This window comes from Mastomys coucha, unplaced genomic scaffold, assembly GCF_008632895.1.
Source record: "Mastomys coucha isolate ucsf_1 unplaced genomic scaffold, UCSF_Mcou_1 pScaffold22, whole genome shotgun sequence".
Taxonomy (NCBI): Eukaryota; Metazoa; Chordata; class Mammalia; order Rodentia; family Muridae; genus Mastomys; species Mastomys coucha.
In genome coordinates, this window is record NW_022196905.1 from 89321430 (window position 1) to 89334299 (window position 12870).

The 12870-nt window shown below is 41.8% G+C and overlaps 2 protein-coding genes across 4 annotated transcripts in view; one reads left to right on the top strand and one right to left on the bottom strand.

Moving 5' to 3' along the window:
- The window catches only part of Bmp2k (BMP2 inducible kinase), a 103855-nt gene extending 94366 nt beyond the window's left edge, over nt 1-9489 (top strand). The window contains exon 16 of the mRNA XM_031391226.1: nt 4406-9489. Coding sequence (XP_031247086.1) covers nt 4406-5796 — 1391 coding nt within the window. The 3' untranslated portion in view covers nt 5797-9489. The remainder of the gene's footprint in view (nt 1-4405) is intronic.
- The window catches only part of Paqr3 (progestin and adipoQ receptor family member 3), a 23804-nt gene continuing 15575 nt past the window's right edge, over nt 4642-12870 (bottom strand). Inside the window, exon 7 of one of the 3 annotated variants that reach the window (XM_031391228.1) lies at nt 4642-5824. The gene's annotated coding sequence lies outside the window, so the exon portion shown is untranslated. Of the gene's footprint in view, nt 5825-10692; nt 10742-10777; nt 11597-12870 lie in introns of those variants that run through there. The other 2 variants (XM_031391227.1, XM_031391229.1) reach the window with 2 other exon arrangements.

The following is a 12870-nucleotide window of genomic DNA, read 5'->3' on the forward strand; positions in this document are numbered from 1 at the left end:
TTTTTTGCCAAGAATTGCTTCTTCCCTTCTTGCTTCTTCATATGTTCCCTCACACTTAGATTCACCTACAAGTTCCTAGAAGCTGGATGAGCATGGTAGGGGATGTGAATTAATTTGCTTTCTTGTTGCAGATGATGAGCAAGAGTTCATGTAGTGTCAGGCACTGTTGGTACCCTCCCCCCTTTAAGATTTATTTTTATTGTTGGTGTATGGTGTTTTGGCTACATGTATTCAGGGAGGCCAGTCAAGGGCATCAGATTCCCCATGTGGATGAGCCTCCATGTGGGTGGTGGGGATTGAACCCAATTGGGAAGAGCAGATAGCTCTTAAAAGCTAAGCAGTCTCTCTTGTTCTCTTGGTGTTTTCCTAACAAGGCAAATGAAGTAGTAATCTGTTCTCACCCCATTTCACCCATGATGTAAGAGCTGTCATCCTGGTGGAGTGTTTTTCTTAGCTCTTTTAGTTATATGTGGGAAGGAAATACCGGTACATGGATTCAAATGAAACTGACATCTGAAAGAGGTGGCTTTCCCCTTTTCTACCTCAAGGAAAACACACATGGCTCCTGGTTTTTCTGTTGTAACTGTGGGAAAACTAGAAACAGCCTAGATAGTCTACTGATGGTCAGGATACACATGCATCATCATCTTAGTGAGCTTTCACCAGAAACTATGGGTTATCTTGGTACTTGAAAGGTCCGTGAGGATAGAAATAAAAACCACACATTTAAGTTCACAGTTAGTTGTGAAAGTAGCTCTGTGTGGCTCTTTACACTGAAGAAAGGTTTGTTTCTGTTGCTCTGACCTAAGTAGCTGAGGAAGGATGGTCAGAAGGAAGAAGCAGAGAGCAGCTGGTGCCTTCTGCACAGAATTGAGCTGTTGTAGAATGGATCAGTCATCCTGGAAAGAGTGGACTTTGGGTGTCAGGGGAACAGAAAGGTGCACTGAATGGCCTCTCCACGAGTCGTGCTGTGTTAAGAGTTCCGGAAGGCCTCTGGGGATGGAGGGTTTTCTAGAGGAACGGCAGGGAGGCATTTACCCAAGTGCTTGCCTCCTAATTGGTTTATAAAGGTTAACTTGTTACACTTCATGAAGATAGGGAGATGCAAATGTGGAGCATTCGAGGTTTTATAAAATTAGATTCTTTTGTGTAGCAAACTGCAGGTGAGAAAGAATGAATGCAGAGCACCAAGTGCATCCTTTCATAGGTTTAGTTCGTGAGACCACATGACTTGTTTCATTCTTGATATAGGATTAATCGGATGGTCCCCCAGGTGTCTGGGCAGTGTGCATGGTGTCTGCATGGCCATCTGTGAGGGCTTAAATGTCTTTTTAGGGAAAATGTTCTTGAGTGAGGGTAACTCACTCCTCTGGAACCATGTGTGTTTCGTTTTCAACAAAAATCCATGAGTCCCCACTGTTACTCCAAATTTTTTGTTACTGTTTTTTGTTTGTTTGTTTTTTATGTCAGAGGAATGGTGTATGGGCAAACAGTGAAAATGAGAACCTGCGTCTAATTGGTTTTGGTTTGTTGGGATGATAAACAACACTGAAGCTTTTAGCTAATGTTAAGGACTGGGTAGAAGATAGCATGTATGTTGAAATATAGCCTGATGGTATCGTCTCCATTTATTCTCTCCCAGTCACTTGTCCCTCACTGCTAAGGTCAAGATTCTCAATAAAATGCACAAGATGGCTAGGCTCCGAGGGCCATTTTTCGGTCCTTTTGGCTATGGCTGCCCTGTGTGGCTCAGGTATCTGTCGCTCCCCTGGAGCACTTGTCTTGCTTCGAGCATTGGGCCCACCTGGTTTTGCTTGGCTGTGGCTGGTACTTTTCAGCTCGCCTTGCACATGGCTTCTCTTCCTTGGCTGACCTGGCTCTATGCCCTCGGGCTCAGCTTTGCACTTTCTTTTATTTATCTTGTTAGGTGCTGATCCTGAAGTCTTGTGGCCTTTTCTGTGTATTACAAAGTTATAACTTTCAAACCTGTTTTCTGCAGCTAAAACTTAGCTTCATATTAACACTTCACAGCTGCTTCACAAGTGCATTGTGAAAGTCTAAAAATGATGCTTTGATCATTTCCTAATTCATTCTCTCCATATAATTAGTAGCACATCTCACTAGGTTCTTTACAGTCCCTTTACAGTTTTTCCACCTGCGGTGGACACCGAGGACAACACGGTGCCACTTCTCAAGTACTCTCCACCTGAAATCATTCCTGCATTTAGTTATTGTAAGGGTGTGTGCACACACTTGTCATAGCCCACCTGTGAAGGTCAGAGCACAGCTTGGGCAAGTCAGTTCTCTCTTCCACCACAAGGATGCCAGGGACTAAACTCAGGGTGTCAGTCCTAGAGGCAAGTGTTCTTGCTCACCGAACACTTCCCACTCTCCTGAAGGTCTCTCACTATCCTAGAACTCTCATCATGGGCTAGATTGTCTGGCCAGGGAGCACCAGGGGATCCTCCTTGTTTGCCCAGCACTGAAGCTACAAAGCACATGAGAATGTGCAGCCTTTCACACGGTTCTGAGCAGTGGAGCAGCCCAGCCCCCTTTCTCACCAGCTTCAGCCACACTTGCCCCATTCTACTGCCTCAGGGTACCAGAGCTTCTCATCTGGAGCAGCTAGCAGCTTGTCCTTTGCATGGCTGGCTCTGTCTCATGGTTCTCCTGACTTCTTAGGGAGGTCTAGACTGCCTGCCACAGCTAGGTTTAGGGTTTATGCATCCATTTTCCCTCCTGTGATTTTCCAGCACATTGGAAAGTTTTGAGTACTGACACTGAGTTAACTCCTGAGAACAGACATTTGTTCATTAAATGTGGTAAGCAAATGCAAGCAATTGAATTCTGAGCTAAAAATACCTCCATATAGTGACTGAATTACCATGACATTCCTTTCTGTATATACCAGTTGCTAACCGTGGAGCAGTCATTTTGGTTACATTGTGCACAGAGCTAGTACACAGAAAGTAACAGCAGGTGAGACACGCTAAGTGGGAATGGTTGGCCAGCTGTAGCACTGGAGCAGGCCTGCAGTCAAGGGCTCCACAAGTTCATCAAGTACCAAGTATGAAGGACATCTTTCAGGGCTAGCCTTAGACGTCTGTCCTGTGGGCTGGGTCCATCAGGTGATTGGTAGGGTGTGACACAACAGAGCAGCAGAGATGTTAGGCCAGCATAGCATGGTTGATTCCTTCATGTCGTCTGTGTTTCTAATTCTGATAGCGAGTTTGAAGGACTTGGTTGCTATTCAGTTCCTGAGATGTCATGGGAAGAGTTCAGCTATGCGTATAATAGGTAGTATCATAGATTTCAGAGTTTGTAGCTGAAGGTAAGACAGGACAGCACACCACACACAGGGTGGAGCGTCTCAGAGCCACTAAGATTCCTGATAGGTAGCTAGCCACATAATGGAGGTTCTGAGTTGTTCTGTGATGGGTAAAGAAGAGAATGAATGGATGAATGAATGAATGAGATGGAGTTGGGTACATTCAAAAACAAAAGCTACAATGTCAGCTAAAAAGATGACTGTCAGCAGAACTAGAGCAGCAGTTTAGACCTGGTGAGGCTGCAGGGCAGAGATGCTGAGGACGGGTGTGGGCAACTTACACATCTAAGGAGGTGGTGCTCGAGGAGTGCGCTACAGAGTTGTCAGAGCATGACAGGGTGCACTTTGGAGATAAGGAAATAACTCCAAAGCCCCTGTGCCAGAGACCTTTGCATGAGGAAAATGAATAGTTCCTCTATCAGAAGCTAGTTAGTTTTCACGACTACACATTGTACTTCCAGTCCTCAGTAATTGTTTGGATAAACATCTTAGTCATAAGCAGGGGAAGAGATAAGTCTTTGTAATTTGTGTCAATACAGATTGATTGTCACCTCTGGAAGCATGCAGTTCAGTGTGCCAGTGTACAAGGAAGGTCGCATATTTTCTAGTAAACTAAGCATCTTAATTAAAGATGTGCTAGTCACAGAAGGCACATGATGCCGCCTCATTAAGTGTCCTTGATAGTGTCTGTGTCAGAGTCTATGTGAGACAGATCCATACTGACTTAAAGTGCCAGTGTCTAGGTAGCAAAGTGAAGATGTAAAGCAAAACACACAGGGAACGCGGGCAGGTGATATGAGTAAAGAGAAAACAGACTAGGGCTTTGGAGAGTAGATGTGCCCCTGTTACATTGAGGGTCCTGTATAGTGCTAGGGGTGCAGTTTCTTTGTCCCGAGGGTCTGTGCCACATGTACAGAGATAAGAATGTCTGTCTGCATATCAGGACCAATCACCTGCTGAGGACATGGCCAGAAACTAACTGCACTCCTCCCTGGAAGGATATGGAATGCCATGTGTTTAGTATAAGTAGATACTGAAATACTTGAATACTGTAATGATTTTTCTTTGAACTTTTAGGTTCTCCTGAAAAGAAAATGGCACATTCTCCAAATCAAAAGAACACCACTGCAAACCCCACCAAAAACGGAAGCTCAATTCCAATATGTAAAGATCAGCGAGCTGGAAAGAAAGCCTCAGAGAATCCCGTAGTTAGGAGTCAAGTGCAGAAGGGACATGATGATTCTGAAAGTGATTTTGAATCCGACCCCCCTTCTCCTAAGAGCAGTGAAGAAGAACAAGAGGATGAAGACGCACAGGGAGAACACGGGGACTTTAATGATGATGATACTGAGCCGGAGAACCTGGGTCACAGACCTCTGCTCATGGACTCTGAAGATGAGGAAGAGGACGACAAACACAGCTCTGACTCGGAGTGTGAACAGGCAAAAACCAAGGGAGGAGACGTGAGCTCCCTGCACAGAGACAAACCTGGCGGTGCCCTGGACACAGCACTCCTGACCCCTGCCTGTTCGCCTGCTGATTCGCTGACTCCCAGTCAGGAGGAGTTCGATGTGTTTGGTGCTGTTCCCTTCTTTGCAGTGCCCGCTCCACAGCTGCAGCACAGAGGGAACGGGAAGAACCTCTCCCAGCAGACGTTTCCAGAACAGGAGGACTTTGATGTGTTCACAAAAGCACCCTTCAACAAGAAGGTCAATGTACAGGACTGGCCCGCAGTGAGGCCAGACACTCGTCCTCTGCCTGCACGGCCCAGAAGTGTAGATATATTTGGCTCCACTCCTTTTCAGCCATTTTCCACATCAGCTAGTAAAAGTGAAAGCAAGGAGGATGTTTTTGGGCTCGTGCCCTTTGAGGAAATAACCGGGAGTCAGCAGCAGCAAAAAGTCAAGCAGCGCAGCTTGCAGAAACTGTCCTCTCGCCAGAGACGCACAAAGCAGGATGTGTCCAAAAGCAATGGGAAGCGCCATCATGGCACACCCACCAGCTCAAAGAAGACGCTGAAGCCTCCCTACCGCACACCCGAGAGGACCCGCAGACACAAGAAGGTGGGCCGCAGAGACTCACAGAGCAGCAATGAGTTCTTAACCATTTCAGACTCCAAGGAGAACATCAGCATTGCGCTGACTGATGGCAAAGACAGAGCCAGTGTGCTGCAACCTGATGAGAGTCTGCTGGACCCTTTTGGTGCCAAGCCTTTTCATCCTCCAGACTTGTGGCACCAGTCCCATCAGGGCCTAAGCGACATCTGTGTTGATCACAACACCATTTTGCCTGGGAGGCCACGACAGAATTCAGTACATGGGTCATTCCACAGCGCAGATGCATTGAGAATGGATGACTTTGGCGCCGTGCCCTTTACAGAACTTGTGGTGCAAAGCATCACTCCACAACAGTCCCAGCCGGTCGAGTTAGACCCCTTTGGTGCTGCTCCATTTCCTTCTAAACAGTAGATACTTCAGGTCAACTCAGCAATAACTCCTGTTTCAAAAAAGTATGAATAGTTTTATGAATCTGGAAGAAAATGTATTTGTATAGTTGTTTATATCATTCACTCTCACAGGTTAATCAGGATAGGTGATTTTTAAATAAACCAAATGGAATTATTTGTACAGGGTAGTAAGTGGATGCCTTCTTCATGCAGGAGGAGGCCTAAATCGAAAGCTCCAAGGGCTTTTGCTACTGACAGCTCAGAGGTTCACTTGTGGGGCATCCTGGGAAAGCTGGGGGGCAGGAAAGCTTGGCGCTTTGGATATCAAAATGTCACCTAGGTGCATACCCCGGATCCAGCATTGAAGCCAGGCTGACTGAACGTTTCCCCCTATGAGGAAACAGCCTAGAGTATGCTCTTCATACACTTCTCTGTAAGGTAGAGCCAGAAGAAACTGACTATCGTGCCTAAAAAACACTGTTGCATTTAAAAAAAACAAGTGCCATTAATAATGGACTCTGCAATGATAAGTATATGAAATAATGTATATATTACTCACTTTAGCCCTCCTCCAGTATATGATATGTATATGATAATATATTATGCAGTTTTTAATCTGTCAAAAATAAATTTTTACAATGTAGAATGCCTAAACAAAAATATAAAGAGAAACATCTGGCATTTGAAAAAAATGTAAAAGAATGATACATCAAAAAAGAAAAGCAGCATTTGGTACTTCAGAAATACTTTGTTTTTGAATGGGTATTTGCCAAAACCTTTATCATTATGTCCCTACTCAAGTACATTGGTATAGAAGTGGGGGGGCAGGCTATATAGAAATTTAATTTCAGAAACTTTTAATTTTTAAAGAAGTTTACAGTGTAAAATCATGTTGCATATACTGCCCTACTTTATGGTAGCCCCACACTCATCCATGACTGGGGAGTCCTGGGCTGCAGTTCCTTCCTTCAGGGTTAGAGCACACAGCTCTACTACAGCGCTTGGACAGTGACAGACACTGCACTGACAGCCAGACCCTCAGTGGATGGAAGAAACAGAGATGGCGGGATACGAGCTTAATTCTGCTACCCAATTGCATCAATAGTGAAAAGAACTAAGCTACCAAATTGCCTTTTAAAAAATGTCACCAGTCATAATGAGAAACTTGAAATTTTGTAGTTGTGGTTATTGATACCAGTTATCCATCAGTTAATGTGAATGTACTATCCGTGCTTCCTATGTCTGTCTTAAGTTATGATTAGTCTTTATAGATGAGCATTTGAAGTTTCTAGATCAACAGCTGTTGCTATTGATTGCTATATTTTAAGTTAACTATGTTTGCCCCCCAGTTAGTGTACCTTAATGAGTAATCTTATTAAAACCTCTTAACTTGAGTGCCCCGAGAGGATAAATCACTTGCCTACTTTCAGAGTTCGGAACTTGGAAAGAAGCAAAATACATAACCAAGGCATGGTCCTTTTGTACTACTTGTCTCCTCCTCAGTCGGGGTAGTGGGGACAGGAGCAGGCCATACCATGCTGCCCCGAACCCGGCTGTACCATTTACTGTCCTGTGCCAAAGGCAGAGACTGCACCTTTTTTTCTGGCTCTCAGGTTGATTACTCTCACTAATGCAAACGGTGGTAGACCCTTTTAGCTACAAAATGGATTCAATAATGCTTTCTTCTTAAAGTAATGATGAACTGATGTGGTCTTCTGAGTTGTGAATATGAAATCAGAGTTCCACTTGCCTTTCAATGCACTGAATATTTTGAAGTGATTCACTGACAATGGCCCCTTCGGCTTATGCTGGACAAATTCTTAGGAAACAACTCTGCCACAGCTTAAAATGTTTACATTGCCTCCGACAGCCCAGCAGGTGATGCTCCTCTTGAGACCAGCTCATTGGACAGATGATTTAATTGGAGGTCCAATGGCAGCTCTTTTGCATTGCTGGTAATGGCATTTTCTCAAGATGAGGAGACTCCACTTAAATTTCAGTCTCAGCAGACACTGTCACTCCATAGAGCCGAGCCTTAGTAGCTAATCCCCCTACAAGAACTTGGCTTCCATGCAGTGAGCACTTACCCGAAGGGCTGGCTCTGTTATGGGAAGGCCCAGTTCTGGTTTAAAGAATGTCATTTGGGTGTGCCCTGTGCTTCTAAGTATGCAAAGCAGTTCTAACTAAACCTGTTAGACTTGAACTTCAAAGGGAAGCCACATTAGGAACCCAGGAGAGAGTCTGAGGCCAGAGGTGTCACCTAGAAGCTTAAACAGTGCTCTTTAACTGAATCTTTTCTTAAAAAGTGGACCCTTTGCTTCACTTTGATCACGTCAAAAGGTTAGTATCACCAGAGAATATTTTAGGGCATTGAAGAAATGGATCTTCTAAGGCACAGAGGTTGCTCAGTATGTAGTTGGAGAAAAGGTCTGCTCCAAGCTGGGTGAAAATGGAACCGACTAGAATATTAAGCAACTGAGTGCTCCTCCCCTGGGCTGTGTGTCCTGGGCAGTTAGGAAACCACTTGGCTCTCAGACCTGTGCACTTTGCAGTCAGTCCTGCCTTGTTTGACTACTCTCACCTTCCAGATGGAAAATACTAAGGTGGTGCCCACTCTGGTACACCTCTCCGTCGGGTTATCCAGGTCTGCCTACTTCACGAAAGCATTGTTAGAAGGTGTACATGCATTAATATCACTACTTATGGGCAGTTTGGGTATATTTGTTTAATACATGTAGAATGCCCAGTGAACTCTGTCATTTTTTATTTTATTTTTAAGCAAAACTATTCATTAATTTACGTCCAGTTACTGAGCTGACAGTGTACTGTGAGGAGATGATGTGTCTACTGAGAGAATAACAAATGACTGTTGGAAAAAATTTATACTCTGTGATGTTTTCTACACAGAAAAAAGACACACACACCACGCCTCTCTGTTAGGAATTAATGTGAAATTAAAAAGGCAGTCGTCGTTTCTTCTAGGAGCATTCACTTCTAGTGAAGGAGTTTACAAAAGCCACTAAAAGGAAGAAGTAGATGAAAATACAGAGGGCTGGGTTTGGTTTAGGTTTTTAGTCTTTTTTTTTTTTTTTTTAATTTTTAAAATTCACAGTTCTACTTTCAGGAAAACTGATTTTATTACTATGTTCTTTTTGTGACTGAGAAGTCATCCTATTAATAGAAGTAGTAGCCACTTGTTCTTTCTTTTGCGGTGCCGGGAACTGAACCCAGGGCCTTGTACATGCTAGGCAAGCGCTTTAGGGCTGAGCCACACCTCTAGCCTGGAAGATCTTTTTTAATTGCTGGCAAACAGCTTTAAGTGCACTTTCTTTGATTACACTTCCATGTTTTTGTTAAACTTGAATTTTCTGAAGCCTTTTATGTACCACTAAGCAAATAACTTTAATCTTTAAATAAACCGGGTTTATATCCTTAGTCATATTTCTAATTGTTATAAAACATACTTGCTAAAGTAACTTAAGCCCTCAAATGTAGCTGGGAGACGTTTGAAATAGAATTCAGTTGCTTTCCCTGTATCCAGTAAAGCACTAATTTTATTACCTTATTGCCTTTACATTGCCTAATCTTGAATTCTGTTCACTATTTTGTTTGAGATTTAAAGTTATTTTCTTACTGTATTTATCATACCTACTGTTTTAATAATCTGCCTTCTTTAAATGCAATAAATCCCAAATGGATTACTTATTCTTTATAATCAATGCCTTTGGAGTTTTTTTTATTATTATTATTATTTGTATCATTAAAAGTTTCATTACAAACTTCAGTTCTTTCACCCTCATGGATTCTGTCTCAGTTTTGTGCTCTGTTCTCCAAGAGTTCATGGTTTAGGATTTAAGAAAATGCACTTAACCTAATTTTTCTGCAACAAGAATACTTCATAACCCAAATGTCACAAATTTGCCAGTACAGTGCTTGTGAGGTCAGAACACAGATCTTAGCATGCCTTTTCAATCACTCATCTGGCATAGTTTTTAATTTGTACTTTGTTTTGTTTGTTAGATTTTTGTCTTAAAAAGACTGTTAGCATTAATTAATTTGATTAATTTTAATTAATTTGATTAAGTATTGTAAGTATAAAAGTCTTTGGCATATTAAAGAAATGGACTGTGTATAAGATTGATGTGCTAACTCTGGTGACAGAGTTGCAGTCTCAGCTTAAAATGCAGTATTCCACAATCTGGAATCTGGTGGGTGGCTTGTAACACTTTCTCAGTTGTGAACAGGTTCATTTGTTTGATCTGAGTGGACTTCTGTCTTGAAGCAGTAACCGACGCAAAGCCGTCACTTAGATCCAGTTATAGTCAGTCTCTCCAAGGAGGAACATACACTATTTGAGATGTTTATTTTGAGTGATTCCTTTCTAGGAAAGGCTGGCTCAAGCAACACACACAGTACAACTAATACTCATGTTGAAGCCATGGTCTTTTGGAGCTCTTGCATATTAAGAAAGCACACAGGCCCGGCACAAGTGAGAGTACCTGCATGCTGGGCATTAGCTTGATGCCACATTGGAGGAGCAACATGAGGGCTTTAAGAGGGCCCTCCTGCTGCTTCTCTCCTTACAGAAACATTTGGAAGGGTAAGTTTCAGTTCTAGACCATTCTCATCAGCCCACAGGACTACAGTTCTTAGCAGTGGAAACAGTTACTGTGACAGTACATATTGGAGACACCTCTCCCTATTCCCTAACAGCCAAGCTGCTTCACACTGGTAGGTGGAGTTGGAAGAAATGTTGCTGCTTGGGTGGACTTGGACCTTCTCAGCAAGTGGCAGGAATCCAGAAGTGCAGGCCTTGCCCCTTGGCATTTTATCTCTAGGGGATACCTGCCAAGTGGAGAGTTGTGCAGCTCTGTATTCTTCAAGCACGATCTTCACAATGGATACTCTGCTCAGTGGGATTGCAGCTGTGATAGTCCCTGACTCATCATTTGACATGCGAATTCAGGCTGTAACGTATCACAAAGAATGACAAGCAGCACATATTTAGTAAACCACATTTATTTACATATGCACACGTTGCCATGCAGCTACTTAACTGCACTTAGTATAAGCCACATGGATGAGCAATGTCTTGCTGTTGGAAAAATGGCTTTATAGAGAAAGATGATGATTGTTTATTGAGTGAGTTAACTGTATCTCTATAAATTGTTATGATTTAAAACAGTCACAGATAGATAGTTAAAAACAGTACTTTTAAAGTCTTAGCTTTTATAGTTTATATAAGCTAGTAAGACTAGCTTTTTAAAAATACTGTAGCTGGAAATACAATTTTCAACTTATTTTAATAAACTAATAAAAACAAAACTATACATTATTACAAAGCCCAGATTTTTAAGCAATTGTCAAATATTCTTTAATGTGAATAAATTTTTTATCAGTAGTGCTATGCACACAGTAGATGGTCAGTCAATGCTGACATACAGAAGTGTTTAGAGTTGACAGCAATCCCTTTATAATAAATACATTATAGATGAGAACAATAGTTTTGTTTTTTACAATACTGAACATTTCAGAGAACATGGAATAACTGTCCCTACAGTTAGACTTAGGTCTTAAATTTAAAGAACAGTTGTTTGAGAATAAAGTATGCTCTTTTTATGTGTGTTGTACATTCAGCAGTTATTACAGAATTCATGTACAAAAAGAAACCAGGCATTTTAAGAATTAAACTTAAATGCTGGGCATGGTGGCACACACCTTTAATCCCAGCATTTGAAGGGAGAGGCAGGTGGCTCTCTATGACTACAAGGCCAGCCTGGTCTATATATAGCAAGTTCCAGGGCTACAGAGTGGGACCCTGTCTGAAAAAAGAAAAAAAAAAGTAAACTTAAAAGACTCAATTTTTTTTTTTAGAAGAATTGATAATAAAAATGGTTCCACATCTAAAATTACTGGATTTTACTCTCAGTTTTTACTTAACTATTTACTATATTTCTTCTGGCCAAAATGATAAAGTGTGTAAGTATGTATTTAAGAACAACACTGGCCAATAAAGGATATTTTCTGAAAAAATATGTCCTACGTTTTTATATCCAGGTCGTCTAAAATTGAGCATAGGAGTTAAATTTGTGACCCTAAGGTACAACAGCCACTTTCAAACAATGGCTATGACATGGTATCCTTTACAGAGCTCATGGGAAGTTCCTGCTACCATTCCAGCATGGGAAATTTAAATTCCAACCCACTAGACTAGGAAGCAACCCTCTGCAGAGGCACATCTACTTCTCTAATACTGGACACAGAAAGTGCATCTAAGAATAAACATCAATGACAAGAAAAATTTTATGATATATTAATTTCATTTTTTTCCTAAAAAATATACCAGTATTTAAAATAGCTTGTCAACTTATTAGGAAACTTAGGTGATACTTTGTATTTTAGTGGACAACAGAAGTTTTCATGAATACTGTGAGTTATAATTTACGCGTTTAGAAAGAATAAGCGTCACACTACCTGACAGGGCAGTGAGATCTACTACTGAGTTTAAACAAGACCAATGTTTCAGCTCTCAGCTGTACGTGGTGTTATGCATACTTTTTAAGTTGTCAGTGAAATGCTGGTACAGTGTAAGCAGGACTACAGCAGAGGAGAAGAATCTCACCGTGATCCAATGAGCCATCTGCATGCTCTAAGGCTTAAGGTTCACTCCACGGTCAAGAAAGGGCCACCCAGATCGCATGGCCTTCAAAGTAGCACCCATATAGTTTTGAACCCATATAGTTAGAGATGAAAGTTCTTTGGGAAAACTGGGATCAAAATTCAGTGTCAAGAATCCAATTATGATATAGAATTAAATAATATTTGGAGCAAAATTAGGTAGCTGAGGACTGGCCTACCAGACAGTGTGTGTTGCTTAGTCATGGCCCTAGTTTCCAATCTAAGATTCATTTTTAAAAACAGCAGTACATGTTTGCTTTTCTTCTCACCACCTTTCTTTTTTTTTTTTCAGATAGCTTCTTTTTTTTATTCACCACAGTATCTGATGCTCATATTAGGGTGGGACTTCCTCTCTTAACCCAATCAAGAACACTATGGATGGCTCACCACCTTTCTTAAAGGCAGAATTAAGATTTTT